This window comes from Pipistrellus hanaki, assembly GCF_964339955.1.
Source record: "Pipistrellus hanaki genome assembly, chromosome: 6".
NCBI lineage: Eukaryota > Metazoa > Chordata > Mammalia > Chiroptera > Vespertilionidae > Pipistrellus > Pipistrellus hanaki.
This window is the reverse complement of record NC_140508.1, coordinates 5,872,651-5,894,986: the sequence shown is the minus strand read 5'-3', so window position 1 is coordinate 5,894,986 and position 22,336 is coordinate 5,872,651. Positions and strand designations below refer to the sequence as shown.

Here is a 22,336-nt window from a genome sequence, read left to right as displayed (position 1 = left end):
CTCCCATAAGAGGTTTATGTGGCGGAGGGAACGGCACAGAGAGGAGCCACCTCCTGCCATGCGCCCGCCTCGGCTGCTCCCACGCTCCGGCTCCTCTGAGACTGCAGGGCAGAGGCGAGGTCACTCCAGGCGGCCTGGCACGAGGGGAGAGGAGACTGCAGGTCTGGGGACGCAAGGGACAGCTGACCCGTCAGCCCGCCAGCCCAGTCCAGTGAGCCCATCTGGGCCGTGAGCAGGGCAGAAACGAGGGGAGCCCTCTGCAGGACCCTGCCCTCGGCCGGTGCACCTGCCTGGCCCAGGTGTCCTCCCGGTGCACACCCGCCCCCTGAGGCGGCCCCCTGGCCTCCCCAAGCCCCGCACACCTCCAGTACCTCCTGTCCCCAGGCCGGGCTCCCCTGCTCCTCCCAGGGCTCCTGGAGCCGGGCTCCCCTCTGGCTGAGGGCTGCCCACCTGAGCCAAGGCTGCGGCTGCGCCTGAGGAGGAGGGCGGCTGAGGCAGGCCGCAGGGGCAGCGCTGCCGTCTCTGGACCCTCTGCGACCCAGAGGAAGGTGAGTGGAAGGTGAGCCTTGCTGGAAGCTTGGGCGGGTCCCTGCGTCCCAGCAGCTCAATCTGGGCTCAGTGGCTGAGGTTTAGGGTGAGGTGGGGCCGGTGGGGGAAGCGGGGGTGGGGTCTTCATGAGAGCGCCTGCCAGCCTGGTCTGGGCCCTGGTGGGCAGAACCCCCTCCCCTCCCCCACCCACAGTGCAGGGCTGTCTCCCCCTCCCCCCAGCCCTCCCCATTCTCCCCATGGAGGCCCCGAGCTCCTGACCCTCAGTCCCTCAATCAGCCCCTCCACTCAGTGCCCAAGCCAGCAGGCTCCGCAGCCCCAGCGGACGGGAGGGGGTGGGAGGTGCGGGAGAGGAGGAGAGGGGACGGAAGGGCAGCGGTGGCCTGAGCTTGGACTTCCTGGGAGAACTGGGGAGGGGCCACTTTGAGGACTCGGGGAAGCCAGGCAGGTCCTGTGTCTCCCCGCCCAGCCAGCCCCAGGACACCGGGGTGGGGGAGCCAGTACCTCTGTCTTCAGGGTGGAAGCCACCACTCCCCCCTCCTCCGGGGGGCTGGGCCTCCCTGGGGGTGACCAGGGGCCCAGGGGCCTCCAGGACGGGCATGGCGGGCCTGGAACTCTTGTGGAGGGAGGAGTCACACTTCAGCACGTGCGCTGCGGGGGGCGGGGAGTGAGGGGCTGTGGAGTGGGGCGTCCCCCGCCGCCCAGGGCTCCCCGGGGCCGTCCAGAGAGTGGCCAGGCAGGGCTGGCTGCGGAGATGGGGTGCGGACTGCCCGGCGTGGGGCAGGGACGGCGGGGGCACTGAAGGCTCGGGGTCCTCACTCTGGATGGCGGACTCGCAGGCGTGGCTCACAAGCTGGTAGATGGCGGCCAAGGACGGCGGCTCGCCCTGAGGAAGAGCCACAGCGGTGACCGGGCTGCGGCCAGGGCACGGGCGCTGCTGTCTCCATGCACAGGCAGCGCCGGGGCCGACCCCCCTCACTTACCTTCTCTCCTCGCTCCCCCTTGGGCCCAGGCAGGCCCTGAGTGCGAGGAAAAGGAGAGAAGTGCGGTAAGCAGGGAGGAGCTGCACCGGCCTCCCTCCCTCAGGCTGTGGGGAGGGAGACCGGGCATTCAGGCCCGCGCAGGGTGGGCACGATTTCTGCTCCTTGGAGGGTCAGAGGTGTAAATGCCCCGTGGGCAAGAGACCTGCTTCTCGGATGGGTTCCGTGCCCACTGCTGGGACCCACCCCAAGGAGGACAGCCTTCCTGGCGCGGGACAGCCAGGCCTGCACGCAGCACATCCCTGCCCCGCTCGCCTGCTTCCCCTGCCCCCATCTTCCTGGCTCCCAGGAAACTGCTGGAACCCCATCCCTCCCGGCCCCTTGGAGCCCTGGGCCTGGCAGGGTTACCCCACTTTCCTTGCTGCAGACCAGCCCCAGCATCCCTGCCTGCACAGATCTCACTTTGCACAGGTGTGGGTGCAGGTCCCTGAGCATCAGCGACACTGAGTGTGCACACATCACCCCCCCCCCCACACACACACACGCACACACACACACACTGTCTGTTGAGCTGTCCAGGTGTGGAGAGGACTTACCGTGGGCCCCACAGTCCCTGGGGCTCCTCGCTCCCCACTGGTGCCCCTGGCTCCCGCCATGCCTGGGTAGCCCTGCCGAGATGCAGAGGTCCAGACTGCAGCCCCAGCAAGTCTGGCCCCTCCTCCCTCTAGCCCCGGCCTGGTCATTCGGGTCCCCACAGTCCTGGACCCAGACCAGACCCCGTGGTTTGTCCCAGTCCACAGGCCGTGTTCCTGCGGGCTGTGCCTCACGTCCGCCTCAGCTGGACAGCTCGGCAGGCAGCCCGGGACCCCTGCTCAGAGCAGCCCCCAGCACGGAGCTCAGCATGGACAGGGAACGGCCAGCTCGGGAGCGAAGGTGCTTCTGGGTGAGGAGGTCCCCGGCCCCCAGTAGGCAGGGAGAAGGGGCTGGGGCCGCATCCCCAGCCAGGCCCACGGGGGGCGCTGGCGTCTCCCTGCCATGTGGAACTGGGGTGCAGGCATGGCTGGGGCTGCCCAGTGGGTGAGAAAGCCCCTCCAGCAGCCCTCAGGGCCCAGGACACCGCACGCCCAGCAGGCCCAGGGAGGGCGGGCCCGCAGAGCGAGGGCTCCCAGGTCAGCTCCTGGCGGTGCCCAGCTCAGTTCAGCCAGGAACCAGGGTGTGGGTAGGGGTGGGCAGTGTTGGGCTCATGGGGGAGGTGGTGCCTACCCTGGGCCCAGGGGGTCCGGGCAGGCCAGCGGTGCCCTCCAGGCCTCTCATGCCCTGATAGCAAAGGAAGGGCGGGTTGGAGGGGGACTCGGACCCCACACATCCCTCCCCGGCAGCCCACACCTGAGAAGGGGTGCATGCTTGTGCCTCCCTTCGAGAGCAGTGAGCTGGCCAAGGTCAGGGCCTGAGCCCACCCTGCACGGCTGACGTCCCGCCCCATGGCCAGGCCCTGGGTGGGGCAGGATGGATGGGAGAGGTGAGAGAAAGGGGAAACCCCACCCCACAGCCTCCACCTCAAGAGCCTCCCCGCGGGCTTCTCTCCCACCTTTGGGCCCTGGAGGCCAGCCTCCCCGGGGTCGCCCTGGCGGCCGGGGTGACCCTGGAAGAGAGCAAAGGTGCTGGCAAGGCGGGGCCAAGTCTGACCCAGAGCAGGCCCTGTCCCCAAGACCCTCCCACCCACTACCTGCAGGCCCCGGAGTCCACGGTCCCCCTTCTCTCCTTTGACCCCTGGCGGACCCTGGAGGGGAAATGTAGACTGAGCCCAGGCAGAGGCTGAGGGGCCTGCGGGCAGAGGGGTGGGCAGTGGAGAAGGGTAGGGAGGCAACACCTACCACAGGTCCCTGGACAGTTCGGCCCTGGGTCCCTGGTGACCCCTGCTGACCTCCAGGACCTTCGGGTCCGGTCTGTCCAGGTGGCCCGGGCTCTCCCTGGAGACACAGGTGAGAGGGCTCCGGGCTGTGCCTGCAGCTCCCCTGGTCCCGGGTCTGCAGCGCCCTGCCCCTAGCCGGCCGTGGTAGCCAGACCAGGTCCCCCTGCCTCTAGCCGGTCCCCCTGCCTCTAGCCGGCCGTGGCAGCCAGACCAGGTCCCCCTGCCTCTAACCAGCCATGGTAGCCAGACCAGGTCACCCTGCCTCTAGCCGGTCCCCCTGCCTCTAGCCGGCCGTGGCAGCCAGACCAGGTCCCCCTGCCTCTAACCAGCCATGGTAGCCAGACCAGGTCACCCTGCCTCTAGCCGGTCCCCCTGCCTCTAGCCGGCCGTGGCAGCCAGACCAGGTCCACAGAGGTCTTCAACCACGGCCACTCCTGGGGTTCCTGCTGCAACCCCATTCCACAGCCGGGAATGGCCTGGGCCACTTCTTCAGGTCCCAGAGATGGGGAGCAAAGCACCCCCAAACACCAGGACACCTCACTACAACTTAAGCCCTGACCTCTAAGGGGCAGACACCAACACTATTTAAACTGAGAATGCATGGGGAAATGGTTTTAAATCATTTTTTGTGAATTAAGCATATCAATGCACCAAACTCCATACAGAAGAAAACAATCTTCTCTGAGTGAGAGTGAAAATCAGCGACCCCGGGACATGCCGTTTCCATAGGCTGCCACTCCCAAGCCGCGCAGAGTGGACCCCTTCCCTCACGCGGGCCGCCGGGACCCGGTGACAGGCACGCGCGTGGCCCTGAGGGGGAGCCCTCCTGGGGGCACCTCGCTCCTGGGGGAGCCCTCCGGCTGGTGTCGGACCAGTGAGCTCCCCCCTGTGCTGTGCAGGTGTTGGGGTCCCCCCTGGAAGGTAGGACCCAGGCTCCCCAGGACTCCCGGCCACTTACCCTGGGCCCAGGGAAGCCCTGCTGTCCTGAGGCTCCATTCCTGCCAGGGGGGCCCTGCAGGGGCACAGGCAGGGCTAAGCCAGCGTGGCCCTGGGTTCCAGTCCCGCCCGCGGGGAAAGGGAGGGGCTTCCATGCCGCTGGCCACTGTGCAGCCTCGGGCAGGTGGCCTCTCTGGGGAGGGCTGCACCGAGGGCACAGCCAGCGCTCACACACCTGCCTTCCCACTGCAGGGGGCAGGGGGCCGGGCCCTGCTGCAGGCCGGGTGGTCCTGGGACTCACCCCGCACACAGAGGAGGGGAGGCTGGCTGGGCAGGGGGCAGGGGGCAGGGGAAGGAAGGGGCTTGCCAGGAGGGGTGACTGGCAGCAGGGAGCCGTGTTCAGGGCACCCGGTGCGGCAGGCCTGGGGAAGACTGCTGGGTCCAGGCTCCCAGCTTTGGGGTGTGGGAGGAGCCACCATCTGCCAGTGGCAGCGCTTCCAGGGAGGGGCTGCTGGACTCACCGGAGGCCCTTGGGGTCCCGGGGGCCCAGGTGTCTGTGAGGAGCAGGAGCAGGAGCAGGCGGGAGGGAAGGCAGGGCAGGCCCCTCCATCCTTCTGGAAGAAAGGAGCCCATCGGTAAAGGGACCCTCTCCTGGCTCTTGTCTGACACCTGGAGGCTGGGGTGAGGGTGGGGACCTGATCCTGGGGGCTGAGCCCCGGCTGCCCAGCACACGCCTCATGGCCACGCAGGCCCAGCATGGCCAAGCCGGCAGGGCGCCCAGGGGAGTCACAGAAGAGGGGATTGGTCCTGAGGGCTGGGTTTCCACCACCCTACAGCTGGGACTTCCTGGCCAGCTCCAGCCTGCTTTGTCACCAGGGCCCCCAAGATGCTCCCCAGAAGCCACCTCCTTCAGGAAGCCTGCCCAGATCTCTCCCAGCACCTTGATGACCCGAACAGCCAGCCTACCCCAGGCTCTGGGGCGCTTGCCCACCTACCAACGCAGGGAGCTCGCAGCACCTGTCCTCCTCTGCCCAGGTGTCACCGCACACGATCTGCAGCAGCTGCAGCTGGAGCTAAATCAGGGCAGAGCTCGGTTGGCCAGACGTGGCCCAGGGCAGGAGGGGCTGGGGATCTGCTGGCCCTGAGTGGCCAGCAGGACAAGCCAAGGCTCACCGCAGCCGAGCTGCTCCGGGGGCCCCGGGCCGCGGCCAGCCTCCCCAGCGTGACGAAGCCGGCGGCAGGAGGGCTGCCCGCCGCTCCAATGGGCCTCTCGGCCACCTTCCTACAGTCCACGTAGAGCCGGACCTTGGAGCGTCCCACGGCCACGTGCACCTGCGAGACACCACGGAGGTTCCCACGGCCCTGGCCAGGAGGGAGGACAAGGCCTATCACTGGGCCCACCTCCCCCGAGGCCCTGGGCCCCACCCACTGCGGGCCTGAGCCCCCTCTGTGGGACGGATGAAGTGCACCCGCTCGGGCCCTGCTAGGACTTGCAGGAGCAGAGAAAAGGGCTGGGTGCACTCCAACCAAATGGATGGGCCACAGGGTGTTGGGGCGAGGGCCGAGGCGGCTCCCCAGCAAGGATGGGGGCGCATCCTGAGGGTCCGGGGAGTCTGCTCCAGAACTTGGGGTGGGGTGCATTGGAGGTTCTTGGGCAAGAGAGGCACAGGCTTTGTCTGCCTGGAACCTTCCAGGACCTTGTGGAAGCTCCCGAAGAATATCCTCCTCACTTCGGGCAGGTCAAAGGTCACCTCCTGCAAGGCCGCCCTGGGGTCGTGGCTGAAGTAGGTCAGGGACTTTCTGCCTGCTGCGGGGCAGGTAGGAGCGTGTGAGACCCCGCCCACCACGCAGGGGCAGCGGCCCACGGCCAGCGCGGGGAGCAGCCCCCTCCTGATGGTCGGGAGGACCTCGCTCAGGTCCTCAGCCCGGGCCCCGCCGCCCTCTCAACTGACCGTCCAGCAGGACCCCGAGGACAGGGCGGAAGTCCTCAGCTGTCATCTGCCACAGCGCGAAGGCCTCGCGGGGCGTGTCGGGGAGGAGGCGCAGGAGGAAGACGATGGTGTGCTCGGGCGGGAGGGCCGGGTGGATGTCACTGTGGGGGCACAGGTGGGGGCAGCACAGCCTGAGAGGGCTGGGGCTGGAGGGCCCAGACCCACGGGACCAAGATCTCTCCTGACTCAGTCTCCCCATGCGTAACAGGTGTGAGGAGCAGAACTCCCTCCCGGGGCTGTTGGGAGATTCAACCAGAGGCGCCCTGAGGGCGAGGCACCGCCCCCTGCCCTGCCCAGGCCGAAGGCCGCTCCATCCCAGCCAGCGTCGCCGCGGTGCCATGCCACACCCAGGCCACACACCGCCTGCTCGCCCACCTGGCTCGGCGTGTCAGCTGAGCGTCTCTGAAGAGCGTGAAGGTCCTGGTGGAGCCAAACGCAGAGGGCTCCATGGCCACCCCGCGGATGGAGGCGTACTCCCTCTCCACCAGCCCGAAGGCCACCATGAGGTCAAAGCCTGGGGCCACGGGAGACGCGGGAACGGGCAGGCGGGAGGCGGAGAAAGAAAAGCAGGTGCCAGGTGCAGGGCAGGGGAGCCAAGAGGACACCCAAGGCCAAGAGCTCAGCACCGAGAGGGGGTGTGCCCACCTGCCTCCTGCTGCCATCCCGGCCTCCGGGCGCTGTCCGGCCCGCCCACAGCCACGGGGGCCCAGCAGGGTCTCACCACCCACCAGCTAGCCGCGCGAAGCACCAGCCACTCCTCCTCTGCTGAGCGCACCAAGTGGGGGGGACGCTCACCCACTGGGTGCTCAGAGCACAGGAGTGACCGGCCCACCTGCCCCACTTCCGGCCACGGTGGGCCTGCCTGCTTCGGGTCTGAGCGGCGCAGCCTCGCTGCTCACTCTCGGGAGACCCCAGAGCCCTGCTGACAGCCACGGGCCAGCTGTGGAGGGTCTCACCGCCGGGGGGCTGGGCAGCTCCTCTCCCCGCCCAGAGCTTGTCAGCAGCGGCTCAGGGGGCGGCTCAGGGCCCAGGGCACTGTGAACCCTCTGTAATAGTGTGGGCCTGATGCATGGTGCCCTCCACGGTCCCCAGCCCTTTCCTAGGGGACCCAAGAGGAGGGGGGACAGCTGGAGGTGGAGAGCTGGAGCGCCTGTCTCAGGGCAGGACCCACCTGCAAGGGAGCCATCTGGGTGGAGGGCTGGGCAGGCTGCGGAGAGGCGACAGGGAGTCAGGGTCAGAGGGGCGGGGCCCCAGGCAGTGGGCCTGCCCTGTGGCCTGGAGCCCAACTGCTGCCCCCCCTCTTGCAGGCCCATCCCGCGCCTCAGGGAGGGGAGGGACGGGGTACTTCCACCCCGAAGGCAGCACTCCCCATAGTGCTCCCACCGACAGCATCGGCCACCCCGATGTCCCCAGTGACAGGGCCAGGGAGATGCCTGGTGGGCAGACACGCCCACCGGGGTGCTCGCCGTCCAGGCGGCACAGGCGCGGTCCACCGCCAGGCACTCGGAGCGTTCTGGGGCGTCACGGCACTGAGTGCAGCAGCTGTCCACTGAACAGTGAGCCCCCGACCTGAGAGGCAGTCAAGCCAAAACTAGAGGAGCCATGGAGGACACAGGGAAGCTGAGGGATCAGGCTGGCCTGCGGGCCTTGGGCTCCCGGCACCTGGGCCTGTCCACAGCACCAGCAGACAGCACGGCGGCCCTCCCGTGGGCCTGGCCTGCAGGGCGGGCCCGGGAACACCGGCACCGCGTCCAGGAGCTGGTGCCCCTCCGGCCATCTGCCACGGCCTGTGTGCCTGCCCACCCGCCCGCCTGTCTGCGAGTGGCCCTGTGGGCGGATGGCTGGCCTGACCTCAGGACAGATACGGGCAAGGACACGGTCCCCACTCTGGGCCTTGTGGATGAGGGGCCGGCCAACCAGCCGGAGCTCTGCTCTACAGCGAAGAAGTCTTCCCGCAAAAACCCGATTCCCTTCCGCTGTGGTAGCGACAGCCCACCGCCCCCTGGGCGCTGGGGCTGCCCGGGGCCCGAGGTTGCCTGCCCACTCACCCGTGCGGCCTGTAGCAGTCACTGCCACACTCTCCCCTGCTCCGTACACCGCGGAGACCAGGATCCTGTACTCGGTGGCTGCCAGCAGGTCAGGCAGCGTCACATGGCTCCTGGGTCCTGGAACAGAGACCTGGGGGCACAGCTCCTGAGCCACCCGCCACCCGGGCACCTCAGCTCCTTGGCTGTGTCCCGCCACGAAAGCACGCCTCCCCCTGCCACCAGGCCCCAGGCTCCCGGCTCCACCAAGACTCACTGATTTCTCTGGTCCAGAGCCCGAGGCCAGCGTGTACGTGAGCCGGTAGTGGAGGACGTGGCCAGTGGGGGGCGTCCAGCTGACCAGTAGGCTGTTTGGTGACTCAGAAGTCAGGGTCAGGTTGGAGGGTGGGCTCCAGCTGACTGAAGGGCAATGGGGGTTCAGCAAGGGCTGGACCAAAAGGCTCCCACACGCTTTGTGGCACGACCTCCCACACGTCTCCACGCCTCCCTACTGCCCCATAGCCCCACCCCTCACCTCCCCACCTCCCTACTGCCCATAGCCCCACCCCTCACCTCCCCACCTCCCTACTGCCCATAGCCCCACCCCTCACCTCCCCACCTCCCTACTGCCCATAGCCCCACCCCTCACCTCCCCATCACCCCACCCCCCACCTCCCTACTGCCCCATAGCCCCACCCCTTCACCTCCCCATCACCCCACCCCCCCACCTCCCTACTGCCCATAGCCCCACCCCTCACCTCCCCATCACCCCATCCCCCACCTCCCTACTGCCCCATAGCCCCACCCCTCACCTCCCCACCTCCCTACTGCCCATAGCCCCACCCCTCACCTCCCCACCTCCCTACTGCCCATAGCCCCACCCCCTCACCTCCCCATCACCCCACCCCCCACCTCCCTACTGCCCCATAGCCCCACCCCTTCACCTCCCCATCACCCCACCCCCCCACCTCCCTACTGCCCCATAGCCCCACCCCTCACCTCCCCATCACCCCACCCCCCACCTCCCTACTGCCCCATAGCCCCACTCCCTCACCTCCCCATCACCCCACCCCCCACCTCCCTACTGCCCCATAGCCCCACCCCCTCACCTCCCCTACATCCCACACCCCACCTCCCTACTGCCCCATAGCCCCACCCCCTCACTTCCCATCACCCCACCCCCCACCTCCCTACTGCCCCATAGCCCCACCCCTTCACCTCCCCATCACCCCACCCCCCCACCTCCCTACTGCCCCATAGCCCCACCCCCTCACTTCCCATCACCCCACCCCCCACCTCCCTACTGCCCCATAGCCCCACCCCTTCACCTCCCCATCACCCCACCCCCCCACCTCCCTACTGCCCCATAGCCCCACCCCCTCACCTCCCCATCACCCCACCCCCCACCTCCCTACTGCCCCATAGCTCCACCCCCTCACTTCCCATCACCCCCCCAATGGCCTCCATTGCCCCACCACACCCTCCATACCAGCACCACACCCGCTGCCCTGTGACCCGGGGCAGACAGGGCCACAGGTCAGCTCTGAGAACACGCGAGCACTGTGCCCACCGGGTGACTTGGACCCTCGGCCACCCTGGACACCTGCCTGGAAGGCCGGGGCCTGGGGGACTGCCTGGGGGTGATTCTGGGAGTGTGGGGCCTGGGACCGTGGGGCTGAGGCAGTCTGGGGTCCCTGAGGCTGCACTGCCCCTTAGCTGAGGGGCACCTACGGGGGCTGTAGTGGAAGGTCACGGGGTCGCTGCGGGCCCCGTCCCTGTAGTAGGCCAGGAGGGTTATCTCGTGCTCCAGGTGCCCCCCGAAGCCGGGCAGGACGGCCGTGCGCAGGCTCCCTGGGACGGAGACCTGTGGGGAGGAGGGCAGTGTCCGCCTGGCTGGGCAGGCAGGTCCCGCGATGCCACGCTGGGTGGGAGCCCAGGAGCTGGGGGTGGGCAGGGTCTTCTCTCCCACGTACCTCATGGGCCTTCCCATCCCCCAGAGGTGTCCACTTGATCTGGTAGCGCAGCACGCCGGACGCCGCTGCAGCCGCCCACGCCAGCTGGACCTCCCCGCCAGGGAGCTGTGTCACGGACAGCCGGCCGGGGCTGGGGACTTTCCCTGGAAGAGGGCAGGGAGACGGGCTGGACGGCAGGGCCTGCCCTCCTCAGAGGGGCCCTCATTGCCATTAAGGAGGTGTCGCTGGCTTCAGTCACGCTTGGGGGCCGAGGGGACCCCCATTCTCCATGCGGAGGCTGTGCCCACATTCCCATCCTCCTCGGAGGACTCACGTGTGGTCAGGCGGCCGGCCATGGTGGCGGAGCCGCCCCCGGGGTAGAGGCGGGTGACTCGGATGGTGTAGGTGGTGGAGGAGGAGAGAGGGCCCAGAGTGACTGAGGTGGCACTGCCAGGAGCCTCCATCTGCGAGGGGCACAGGGGCAGGCCGTTCACCCACACGATGGCGGGCCTCCTGTGGCTTCCCCGCCCCCAAACAGCACAACAGCTGAATGCTCACCCCTCACAGCGCCCGCCCCACGCCTCCTCAGGCTTCACACGTGTCCCCCACCCCTGCCAGGTTGGGGCTCCCAAGGGTGGGGACGGTGTCAGTGCTCTGCGAATACGGGGGCCCTGGACACCAGGTTCCCCAGTGACCCCACAGTGCACAGCCTGCTCTCACCTGCCCCGAGTGGCCGCCCTTGCTGGACAAGTAGCTGACCCTGAACAGCTGCACCGGCCTCAGGGTGCCCCTCCAGGACACACGGGCCGAGTCATGGCTCACGTCTGAGAAGGTCAGGGGTCTGGGGGGAGCCAGGGGAGCTGTGGACACAGCAAGGCTTCAGAAACCAGCCGCATCCCTCGCTCCCCTGCCCCCCCAGTGAATGGGGGGAGCATGGGCAATGGCCAGGCCAGTGGGGCCACCAGTCAGGGACCCCACCCCGTGGAAGGCCTCTGCCCACTGGTGGGTGGCAGACTGGGGAGGTGGGCACTCACGGGTCCTGGCGTGGATGCCCCGAGCCTCACTGGCCTGTGCACCTTGCAGGCTCTGCACCCAGATGTCGTAGTCCCTGCCCGGCTCCAGGCCACCCAGCAGCACCTCCGGCTGCGCAACCCGCGCCTGGGGGACACTCCATTGGCCCTGTCCACCTCTCCCTGCCCATCGGCCCCAGCTGCCTTCTCCACCCTCTGCCACGCACCTCTCTGCCCTTCTCCTCGCCCTTGGGGGAAACCAGCGAGTACCGCACCAGGTACTGGGTGGCCCCCGCTGAGGGTTGCCAGGTGAGGCGGATGGTCCTGGGAGTCACTGTGGCCAGGGCGAGTGCCTGGGGCGGAGGCAGAGGCACTGGAAGAGGGGGCACCACAGGAGACATCATACCACAGATCGGGGACACAGGCTGGAGGACAGCCCTGCGGGCACACACAGACAACTCCCGTCTCTGTCCCCAAACTCCACCGGGCCACGCTCCAGCTCCCAGCTCTGGGAGAGCACTGGTGGGCTGCTCTGGGAGAGCGCTGGTGGGCTGCTCTGGGAGAGCCACGGTCCCCACGGGGCAGACAGCCCACGAGGAAGCCAGAGCACTGGCCACGCGCTGCGTGCCTGAATGGCGGGAGGGAGCGGAGGGGAGGGTGTCCGTTCTAGAGCTGACAGTGGGGTCAGCGCATGACTCCGTGGACACCTCTGTGCACACTTCCAGGGCGGAGCTGCAGGTGCCTCCCGGCGTGGGGAAGGCTCAGGGCAGGCCCCCCGCTGTGGCCGGCAGGGCGGGGGGCTCCAGAAACAGGTGAGCAGTGACAGTACTGTCTGGCTGTGGTGAAGCACAAATGACATCACTGGTAAAGGGTCAGGGAGGCCCAGTGACTGCCTCTGTCACACGGCAAGTTGGGAGTGGTGCCCGCACCCTGGTTTAAGACTAAAACCCATAACAGCCAGCTGCCCCGCCCACCTGTGGTCACCAGGCCCTGCAGGCCCGCCCCCGCCCCCGCCTCGTACACGGGGAGCACAGACAGCAGGTACTCCGTGTCGGAGGTCAGGCCGTGCAGTTCCACGGACGTGCGGGGCCCGTCCACCTCCACCTGCAACGGGAGGAGCCTGGCTGGAGCCGGCCGAGTGGGCACGGGCAGGGCGGCAGTCCTGGCTTCCTGCCAGCTCCGCCCCTGGCTCCCGGAGCAGAGCAGCTCCTGGCACCAAGCAGGCACGGGGCGCGGCCCCTGCCCCGCTGCTCACTGGCCACCTGAGTGCCCCGAGGGCTCAGCCCTGCAGGGCCGCCTGCACGCTGCCCTTGCCCCACATTGACTCCTCCTCCCGGTCTGCATTCCAGGCCCCGCTTTGCTTTGCAGGGACAAGAGGAGGCACTCTCACCTCCCGGGGGGGCCCGCCCCTAGAAGGCCGCCACACCACCAGGTACTTGAGCGGTGGCTGCAGGGCTGGAGTCCAGGACAGGTGGACGCTGGAGGAGGTTACCTGGGTCAGGACGAGGCTGGTGGGCGTGGAGAGGGGGTCCAGGGCTGGAGTGGCTGCTGCCGGTTGAACTGAGGGAAGCAGGGCAGATGGTCAGCACCCCTGCGCAGCTGGCATTACAGGCTCTCTCTGCTCCCCCCCGTGGCCACTTCCAGAAAGAACAGTGTTCCCCTGGTGGGAGCTGCAGACCCACACAGGGCCGGGGGGAGGGGTGGGAGAGTTTGGGGGAGTCCTTCCACGGAAGGGCAGGCTGCAAGCATAGGTGACCTGCCCTGGAGTCCCCACCTGACAGCTCACCTGGGCCTGGACGTGGGCTCCTGCCCTGGACCTGCTGGCAAACGAGGCGGCTGAGCAGGCCGGCCAGTGTGCTGAGCTGGGGGAAGTCCTGCACGCTGTGGACGGTGATGTCCAGCGGCGGGGATGCCAGGAGCCTCAGCTCAGCCTCATCAGCATTCTTCACGCCTGCCCACGGCCAGAGAATGGGAAGGCCCCGTGGAGCCACTGCCACAGCTGACCGTCAGTCACCCAGCGGCTGGGAGGCCGTCCTGGTACCCACGACTCCACAGGCCCCGGGACTGGGTCACCTAACAGGGCCCCAGGGGATGGCAGCTGGGGCTGGTGCAGAGGTGGGGTGAGCGGGGATATGTTTACAGACATGCAAACTGGCTCATACCCCTCTGCTGTGACTGCAGCCTCCCTGCAGGTGCCCGCGGCGCTTAGAGCCCGGCGTGAGCACTCTCACAGCCCCCAGAGCAGGGATGGGTCCGCCCATTTTGCAGACTCAGGGCTAAGGCTCAGAGAGGCCAGGGGACTCCAGCCCAGAGGGAGCGGCAGGTGTGCAAGCTCCCACCTGCGCGCTGTGAGAACTCTGCGAGACCGGCTGCTCACCCACAGCAAAGATGTCCACATCCAGGCTCCTGAGGGTGCGGCCAGCAGCACGGGCATCGTCCTGGGACTTGCCATCCGTCACTAGAATCACCACCTTGGCCGCCTCTGGACGGGGACCTGCTGCAGGCTTCAGGTTCTGCTCTAGCACATGGGTCAGGGCCAGGCCTGGGAGCAATGAGGAGGAAGTGTGGGGCCTCCACCACCCACTCACCCTTCTTGCCAAACAGCTCCTCCAGCCCCATGCCCTGCCGCCATGTCAGTCCTGGACCCTCCAGGCTGGGGCATCTGCAGGGCAGGGACACCTCCTCCCCTACCCTCAAAGGCAGGGAGGCCTTCAGTGTGGGGACAGGGAGGAGACCGTGCTGTGGAGACAGCCCCAGGAGTTGCTTCCGGCAAGGCCATGACCACACCCACTGGCAGCCCCTTCCAGAAGCTTCTGTCTACCAGAGGAGCCACTCACTTTCAGCAAGACCGCCCACCAGAAACCACATTCTGGCCAGAAAGAAATGAGGTTGAGCATGGCCTGTGTGGCTCAGTAGTTGAGCATCAACCTATGAACCAGGAGGTCATGGTTCAATTCCCGATCAAAGTTCATGCCTGGCTTTCAGGTTCCATCCCCAGTAGGGGGCATGCAGAAGACAGCTCCTTGATGATTTCCTCTCATCATAGATGTTTCTATTTTCCTCTCCCTTCCTCTCTCTGAAGTTAAAAAAAAAAAAAAAAAAAAAAAACTTTAAAAAATAAATGAGGGTGATTTGCCATTACAAAGGTGAGAGTGGGGTCAGCTCCAGCCAGCACTGGGCTTGTCACCTGCACATATCTGCAAGACTGGGAGGGGCGAAGAGGGAGGCGGGTGCGCAGGGCAGCATGCGGGAGGGGCCTCAGGGCAGACCTGTGAACGTGTTTCCCCCTCTGTAGTGGAGGCTGTGCACGGCAGCCAGCACCTCCTCCTTGGTGCTGAAGGTGTTCAGGTCCCACTCGGTCGTGGGGTCTCCACTGTACTGAGTCAGGCCTGAAAAGACAGGTGCCAGGCGTGGCTGCTGGAGAACCGGGCGGAGGCAGGATGCACACAGCCTGGCTGCCCGGGCTCACTAGGGAGGGCACATGCTTGAAAAACCCTTGTTTCTACACAGGATTTGCCAGAATGTCCCCCTAGAAGCCAGCTGTCCCATCAGTCCAGCTGGGGCCCCCAGCTGGCTGGTGCTGCAGGCCACACCAGCCAGCAAAAAGCTCTCCTCCAGCCCCTGGCTCGCTTCACGCCTGCGCTGGGATCTAGGGGGAGCCTGAGGGTCACCAGGGTGGGGCTCCAGGGCATGGGGCCAGAACTCACCCACTTGGACTTTATCCGGCCCAATCTCAAAGGGCTCGATGATGCTGGCCAGGAAGTCTTTGACCTGCTGGAAGTGACTGTGGCCAATACTCCAAGACCCGTCCACCAGGAAGATCATGTCGGCGGGTGTGGGGGGCGTGCAATGGAACGGGAGGCCAGCTGGTGGGCAAGGAGGGAGAGGTGTAGGCCAAGCCCACCGCCACTGCAGGCCACCAAGCTGCTCTGAGCCTGGCTCCAGCCACTCAGGCTGTCCTTCTCTGGGGTTAGTGTAGGGGCTGGGCCACAGGGCTTCGGCCTCTGGCTGAGTCTTGGGGGCAGGGACTCCAGAGGTGTTTGGATCTCACCAGACTCGGGATCCCGCGAGTGAACCTTGGGCCATGGGGTCAGCTCCTCCAAGCCCATCAGAGAAGGCTAGTGAAGCCCGGGAGCTCTGCGCCTCTGCCCTCCAGAAGCCTTGGCAGGACTGGCCACTGTGTGCTGTCCATGTGAGGGCTGCTATTGAAGATCAGCCCTCTGCCACACACACACACACACACACACACACACACACACACACACACACGCTGACACCCAGGCCCAGTGGGCAGACATATTCAAGGTGGACTGACTGACTGACTGGAATGGGTGTGGTCAGCACCACGGACAGCTCCATTAGCCTGCGCTGGGCTGAGGCTCACCCCTGACCTAAGGGCTTGTCCTGAGGACCCAGGAGCTCTGGAGACAAAGCCCAAAGCCCTGTGACCCCTGTCTGGGGTCTGGGGCTCCCTGAGTTTTGCAGAGACAGCACCTCCAGGCTGAGCCCAGAGTCAGGGCTGGACGCCATGTGGAGGCTCCTGAGAAGGCAAGTATGGTGAGACCATCTGAGGAGGGAGGTAAAACCGTCTGCAGAAAATGGCACACCTGCCCTGCGAGCCGCAGCAGCGGAGTTCTGGCTGCTTTACCTGGCTTCTCTCTGTTTCCCACGGACATCCTGGGGCGGCCGGGCCTTTCTGGGCTGAGCTGAGCGGGGTCCGTTCCCGCGGGGCCTCTAGGGGAGCGTTGATCCTTGTCAGGAAATCCTGGGGAAGGTCATACCTGTCACTTCTCACCTGCCACACTCAGGCTGGGAGGTACCTGGAGGGTCGGGAGGATGGGACCAGGCACTGGGGCCCTGAGGACACCCCAGCGAATGACCTGACCTGTGGGTTTGAGTGAGCCCCAGAGAGTGGCTAGAGAGCGTGAGGTCAAATATCAAGAAGAAAGTTCTGGCCACATGCAGAGAAAACATGAGATGCTGGATTCCCCTCCCCCAGCCACTTACCCTCACCCCACCTGGAGCCACCCAGAGTGGGCGGGTCTTGGCTTGGGGCCAAGATGACTCGGGGGTCAGGGTCTGGACTCCCGATGTGGGAAGGTGTGGGCTCTAGAGCTGCCCCCAGCGGTCTCCAGCTGCTTCTGCTCACAGAGTGACTCCTCAAATCCTCAACTGCAGAGATGCAAGGGGCTGTCAGGACCCTACCAAGGAGCAGAGGCCTCGGGGGGCCAAGGGCCTGCCCACACAACCCTCCCTGCAAGGGCAGATCCCAGGCTCCATGGGACCCCAGCCCCACAGGACAGTTATAATTGAGGCTCCTGGGTGGCCTCATGGGGAGCGGAGCTCAAACACAGGCCTAGGCTGCCAGCCCAGAAGCATTGCCAAGGCTCAGCTGTAGCCTCCTTGCCACACACTCACCCCCAGAGACAGGAACCTGCATGGGGGGGCCTGGTGGACTTACTCACAAACTCCCTCTGAGCCAGCAGGACGTTCCCTGAGCCGATGAGCTCAAAGATCTGCAAGGTGTACCTCTTGGAGGGGCTCAGGCCCCCCACTGTGGCCTTGGGGGTCTTGGTGGTCAGCATCACCTCCTGCTCCACGTCCCCTGGGATGGGGTTTGGAAGAACTGTTGAGGCCAGCAAAGTGCGTGTATATGTGTGTGCCCACATGGGTATCCCGTGTGTGTATGTGTGTGTCCAATGGGTATCTCGTGTGTGTGTGTGTGTGTGTGTGTGTGTCCACATGGGTATCCCATGTGTGTCCAATGGGTATCCCTTGTGTGTGTGTGTGTCCGTCCACATGGGTATCCCGTGTGTGTATGTGTGTGTCCAAATGGGTATCCCGTGTGTGTGTGTGTGTGTGTGTCCACATGGGTATCCCGTGTGTGTGTGTGTGTGTGTGTGTGTGTGTCCACATGGGTATCCCGTGTGTATGTGTGTGTCCAAATGGGTATCCCGTGTGTGTGTATGTGTGTGTCCAGGCTTCTTGTTCCGCACACACACTGCCCTGCTCAGGCACCCACACCACACCTGGCCTTGGGGATGCTGGGCTCCTGGTGTGTTAGTGTCAGCTGTTCTCACACACACCCTGTCCTGGAGGCCTGTCATTCTTTCTTCCAGTCTCCCCCACCCCCACCCCACCCCCGTCTCCCAGCTGCACCCCACGTGCTAGACGCAGACTTCACTGAGCCTTGGACCTGAGAACGAGGTCCACTCCCATGTGCCCACACTCTTCAGAAGCTGAGCACCTTTCCCACGGAGACATGACACAGATCCCACGCGGGTGGCATTCACACATCAGCCCACAAGCACTGCCTTTGCCCACGGCCCCACACCAGCTCAGGCTGCACGCCAGGCAGTGCCAGGCCTCGGCTCAGCAGGCACCCCTCCTGCTGAGCTACAAAGCCTGACAGACTGTGAAGAGTGGGAAGAAAGGACAGGGAAAAGGTGGAACGAATATAACAAGAAGAGTAGGAAGATGAAGATTTAAACCCAAATCTGAAGGTCATTCAATGTCATGGAAATAGGAAAAACGCTTCAACCAAAAAGCCAACTCTGTCTCACTGTACAAAAGCAACACCAGCTCTATGCTCCTTGGAAGATGCGCCTAAAATAAGTGAATAAAAGATCTCCCCTGCCCTGACCCGTTTGGCTCAGTGGATAGAGCGTCGGCCTGCGGACTGAAGGGTCCCAGGTTCGATTCCAGTCAAGGGCATGTATCTTGGTTGTGGGCACATCCCCAGTAGGAGGTGTGCAGGAAGCAGCTGATTGATGTTTCTCTCTCATCGATGTTTCTATCCCTCTCCCTTCCATATATCAATATTTAACAACAACAACAAAAAAAGATCTCCCTGGACCAACACTCGGCACAAAAGGTAGCTCCACCAGGGAGCATGAGGAGCCTCCGCAAGGAAGGGCAGTCCGCCAGGAGGACATGATTTAAATGGCGCCCCTTACAACAGCCTCAACATAGAAAGCACCGGTTGTGAGGCAAGCAGAGACGCCTCTACAGCCACAGCGGGGGTTATGGATGAGTGGACTAAAAATCAGTAAAGATATGAAAGACATCATCAAGAGATGTAAAAACAACCTGCTGAACAGAGAAAGTATTTGCAAATCATATATCTGATAAGGGGCTAGTGTCAAAAATATATAAAGAATTCATACAAATCAATAGCAAAAATTTTAAGTCATCCAACTTAAAAACGAACAAAAACCTGAACATTTTTCCAAAGGTACATTGGGCACATGAAAAGATGCTCAGCATCACTGATCGTCAGAGATGCAAATTAAAACCACAGTGAGGTACCACCTGTCGGATGGCTACCAACAACCAATCAACATGTGCCCACACTCTTTCAACCATGCTGGCGAGTGCGTGGAGGAAAGGGAACCCTGGGCACTGCTGGTGGGGATGCAGACTGTGGAAAACAGTGTGGAAGTTCATAAAAAAAAAAATAAAAAAAAAAGTAAAAACGGCCAGGCCGGTATGGCTCCACGGGTGAGCGTCGACCTATGAACCAGGAGGTCACAGTTTGACTTCTAGTCAGGGCACACGCACCGGCTGCAGACTCGATCCCCAGTGTGGGGCATGAGGGGGCCAAGGATGATGTTTTTCATCAGTGTTTCCATCTCTCTTTCCCTCTCCCTTCCTCTCTCTCCCAAAACATATTTAAAAACAAACACTTAAAATGGAACTGGTTTGGTTCAGTGACTACAGTGTCCGCCATGGATTTGGTTCCGGTCAAGGGCATGCACCAGGCGATTAGCAAAAATAAAAATAGACAGAATAAATAGACAAGCTGATTTATAACATAAAATAAAATGGACTGCTTTAGGCCCATCAATCCCAGTCTGAGTATCCGTGCGAAGGAAACCAGATCCCTGTCTCCGGCGGGCACAGCACCACGTTCCGAGAGCGCTGCTCACACAGCGGGGCGGTGGCTGTGGGAGGGCGGTAGCACACTGGGACACTACAGGCCATTACACAGAAATGAGGAACGTCTACCATTTTAGGAACATGGATGGACCACGGAAGGATTATGCTAAGAAAAATAAGTCCAAGACAAATACTGTGCAATCTCAGTGCGGCATCTAGAAACTCACAGAGGAGGAGATGGGACTGGCTGCCAGAGGTGGAGGCTCATGAGGGGACTGAGGAGGGTCAGGTACAGACTCCCAGGCACAGGCAGGGGAGGGATGGAATGTAAACGCCTGTGGCTGATGCTGGTCCGGGGCACACAGGGGAGGGTTCAGAGTGAAGCCTCCGTCTTCATCACAAGGAGAAAGGCTCTCCTTCACTGTGTCTTGGAGGGAGGACACTGTGAGGCAGCTATGTGTCCTCGCACAGCACACGTAAACGAGCCACCATGTGGCCGCACTGCTATGCTCATGTATGTCAATTACTTCTCACTAAAACTGGGAAAGGTATATAAGATTTGAAAAATGAGGTAGATGAATTTGACTTCATGAAAATATTAGAAAACTACACCAAAGTCAAGGGGTTATTCCTGGGGTCAGAGGGCAGGCGGGACGGGGTGGGACTGCGGGGCCTGAGCTCGCCTCACTTCCTGCCTGTGCCTGCGATGACACCTTTGTCCGCGGGCATCCCTCAGTCATGTCTGCGGAGCTCTGTGGCCGGCCTGTGCCGCCTTCCAGCACCCTCGCCTCCCTCCTGCCCGGAGGCCCTCGCAGCCACTGGCACGCAGAATCCTGAGGGGTTCTAGCTGAGCAGGGACCACTGTTTCTTCAAAAGCCGGTGGCTGGGCGCCTTCTGCGTGTGCCAGGCATGGGGTCAGGTAAGATTCTCCCACTACACACCGTGCCCCACAAGGAGGGCAGCCACACCGCCGCGAGGTGCCGCGGGCGGGAGGTGAGGGCCATACCTGCCACGGGCTTCACCTGCACCAGGTAGCCGAGGCCACGCCCCTCCGACTCTGCCCACTGTATCTGCAGCTGGTCCTCGGGCAGCACAGCGAGCTGCAGGTGGCCGTTTGCTGGGGAGACAGGACAGCGTGGTCAGGACTGACCCCCAGAAGCCACCCCAACGGCTGTGGGGGGCGGGACCTGTGTGGATGGTGTGAGGCGGCCTTGGCCCCACTGCGGGGACCTTGGGAAAATGAAGCCACTGGCTCTGAGGGGTGTCCCCTGCCCGGGCTGAGTGAAGCCGGGCTGGTGTCCGGAGATCCCATACTGCCCCGCGGGCAACAGCAGGCACTGAGCCAACCAGGCAGCTCTGCCTCCTGGATTTCCCCGCCACGTCCGGTGGGAGAGGGCAGTGGGAGAGGCAGCTGTGTGGCTACTGCAGACCCCCAGCTGCTGAGGTTACAGCGAGGTTCAAGGCCCATGGGGTGGGCGCCCTGAATGTGAGGGTGCCGTGAGCAGTGGCGGCCTGAGCCCGGCACGTCCTGACCTCCCAGGCAGGCTTCCGGAGCCCCCCGGCGGGAGCAGCTGTTTGTGGAAAGTGCAGACAGAGAGGGGCTTCTTCTGGGCCTGAGAGCTGGGTGCGCGGGGAGTGGGCAGGGCGGGGGGCACCTTGCAGACACAATGACGCTTCAGAGCAGGAGCAGCTGAGCCTGCCTGAGGGGGTGTGGGGCGCTGCTCCCTGCAACTCCGGGCGGAAAGACAGGAATGTCTGGGCTTTGAAAAGCCACTTGTGAGCAGGGCCCCAGCTCTGGCTTATGAAGAGCCTCTGTGTCCCGGCGCCTCTGCCAAGCTCAGGGAGGCACCCTGCGCTGCCTCGGCTCCCGATTAGGGGGTCTATGCAGGATGCTGTGCAGACAGCGCCCCCTCCACAGGCACCCTCAGGGAAGGGCTGCCCAGCACTGGAGTCCTGAACTCAGTTGTCACGGAGTCACCTGGGCTGGTCCCGTCGAAGAAGCCATGCTGCGGACTGAGGGACCCACCAGGCGGCAGTCACCAACCTGGCAAGACCCAACGGGAGTCCTGCCACAGAACAGAAAGCAGGCCGGCTCCCGATGGCCTGGCTGCGCCACACCCTGAGCAGAGCAGCCCTAAGGCAGCATCAGCCCTCGCCGTGACCCACGGTGAGCTTGGGCAGTGGGAGGGCCCTGCCCTCACTCCCAGGGACTGCACCTGGCCAAGCCGGCTCCTGTCAGACCAGAGCCTCAGTCCCGGATGCAGAGGCCATCCCAGCGCCCACTAACCCAGCTCTCCTGGGACCAACTCAGTCAAGATGTGACCCTCTTGGGGCATCACCCACAGTCCTGCAATGGATGTGTACCCCCCAAAGGGAAATGGAATAAATGTCCTATAAGATGAGGTCAAATTGGGGTCTCCACACAGAGCCCAGGCCACGAGAAGGGCTGAGGGAGAGGCTGCGTGACTGTAACTCGCCATGTGCCTAGCGAGCAGGGAGGCGCTAGAAGCAACATCCCGTGCTGTGGGGTCACTGTTCTGCAGGGTTGTACTGTTTGGAAAGAAGTCTTCATGGAATAGCAGAACATTAATATGAGAGAATTAATTGCAAAGTATTAATACCTGTTTTTTAAAAATGAACCAGAGCCCTAACCGGTTTGGCTCAGTGGATAGAGCATTGGCCTGGGGACTCAAGGGCCCCGGGTTCGATTCCGGTCCAGGGCATGAACCGTGGTTGCAGGCACATCCCCAGTAGGAGGCATGCAGGAGGCAGCTGATTGATGTTTCTAACTCTCTATCCCTCCCCCTTCCTCTCTGTAAAAAATCAATAAAATATATATATTTTTAAAAGGAGCCAGAAAACAGAAGCCTCTCCAAGGCAAGGAGAAAGGTCACAAGGCCAAAGGTCAAGCAGCCGCTGGAGCCTAGACTTGGCAGAGGAGCACAGATGACCCCTTGGACAGCCACCCCTGGGGCCCAGGGCAACGGGGGCTCAGTCCCCAGAAAGACCCCACCTTTGTCCTTACCTTGTTCTGGGCCAAGTCCCAGGGGGACACCCAGCCACAGCCAGAGGCAGACCCCTAGGTGGGGGTGCGCCTGGGCGCCCAT

The 22,336-nt window shown here is 64.1% G+C and overlaps 1 protein-coding gene across 1 annotated transcript; it reads right to left on the bottom strand.

Moving 5' to 3' along the window:
* On the bottom strand, positions 1–22,336 carry COL20A1 (collagen type XX alpha 1 chain; the record flags this gene model as incomplete). The annotated part of the gene is made up of 36 exons (XM_084888320.1): positions 1–134; positions 372–473; positions 1,051–1,432; positions 1,530–1,565; positions 2,123–2,194; positions 2,790–2,843; positions 3,115–3,168; positions 3,253–3,306; positions 3,401–3,496; positions 4,397–4,450; positions 4,896–4,988; positions 5,370–5,447; positions 5,548–5,706; positions 6,072–6,181; positions 6,327–6,466; positions 6,741–6,879; positions 7,537–7,572; positions 8,414–8,558; positions 8,667–8,809; positions 10,121–10,253; positions 10,363–10,505; positions 10,676–10,805; positions 11,062–11,201; positions 11,376–11,499; positions 11,579–11,724; positions 12,326–12,455; positions 12,742–12,911; positions 13,138–13,302; positions 13,729–13,893; positions 14,621–14,740; positions 15,059–15,217; positions 16,000–16,116; positions 16,359–16,523; positions 16,813–16,956; positions 20,236–20,346; positions 22,255–22,336. The coding sequence occupies 36 exons, from the start codon at positions 22,334–22,336 to the stop codon at positions 121–123; spliced, it is 4,305 nt and encodes a 1,434-aa protein (XP_084744446.1). The 3' UTR covers positions 1–120.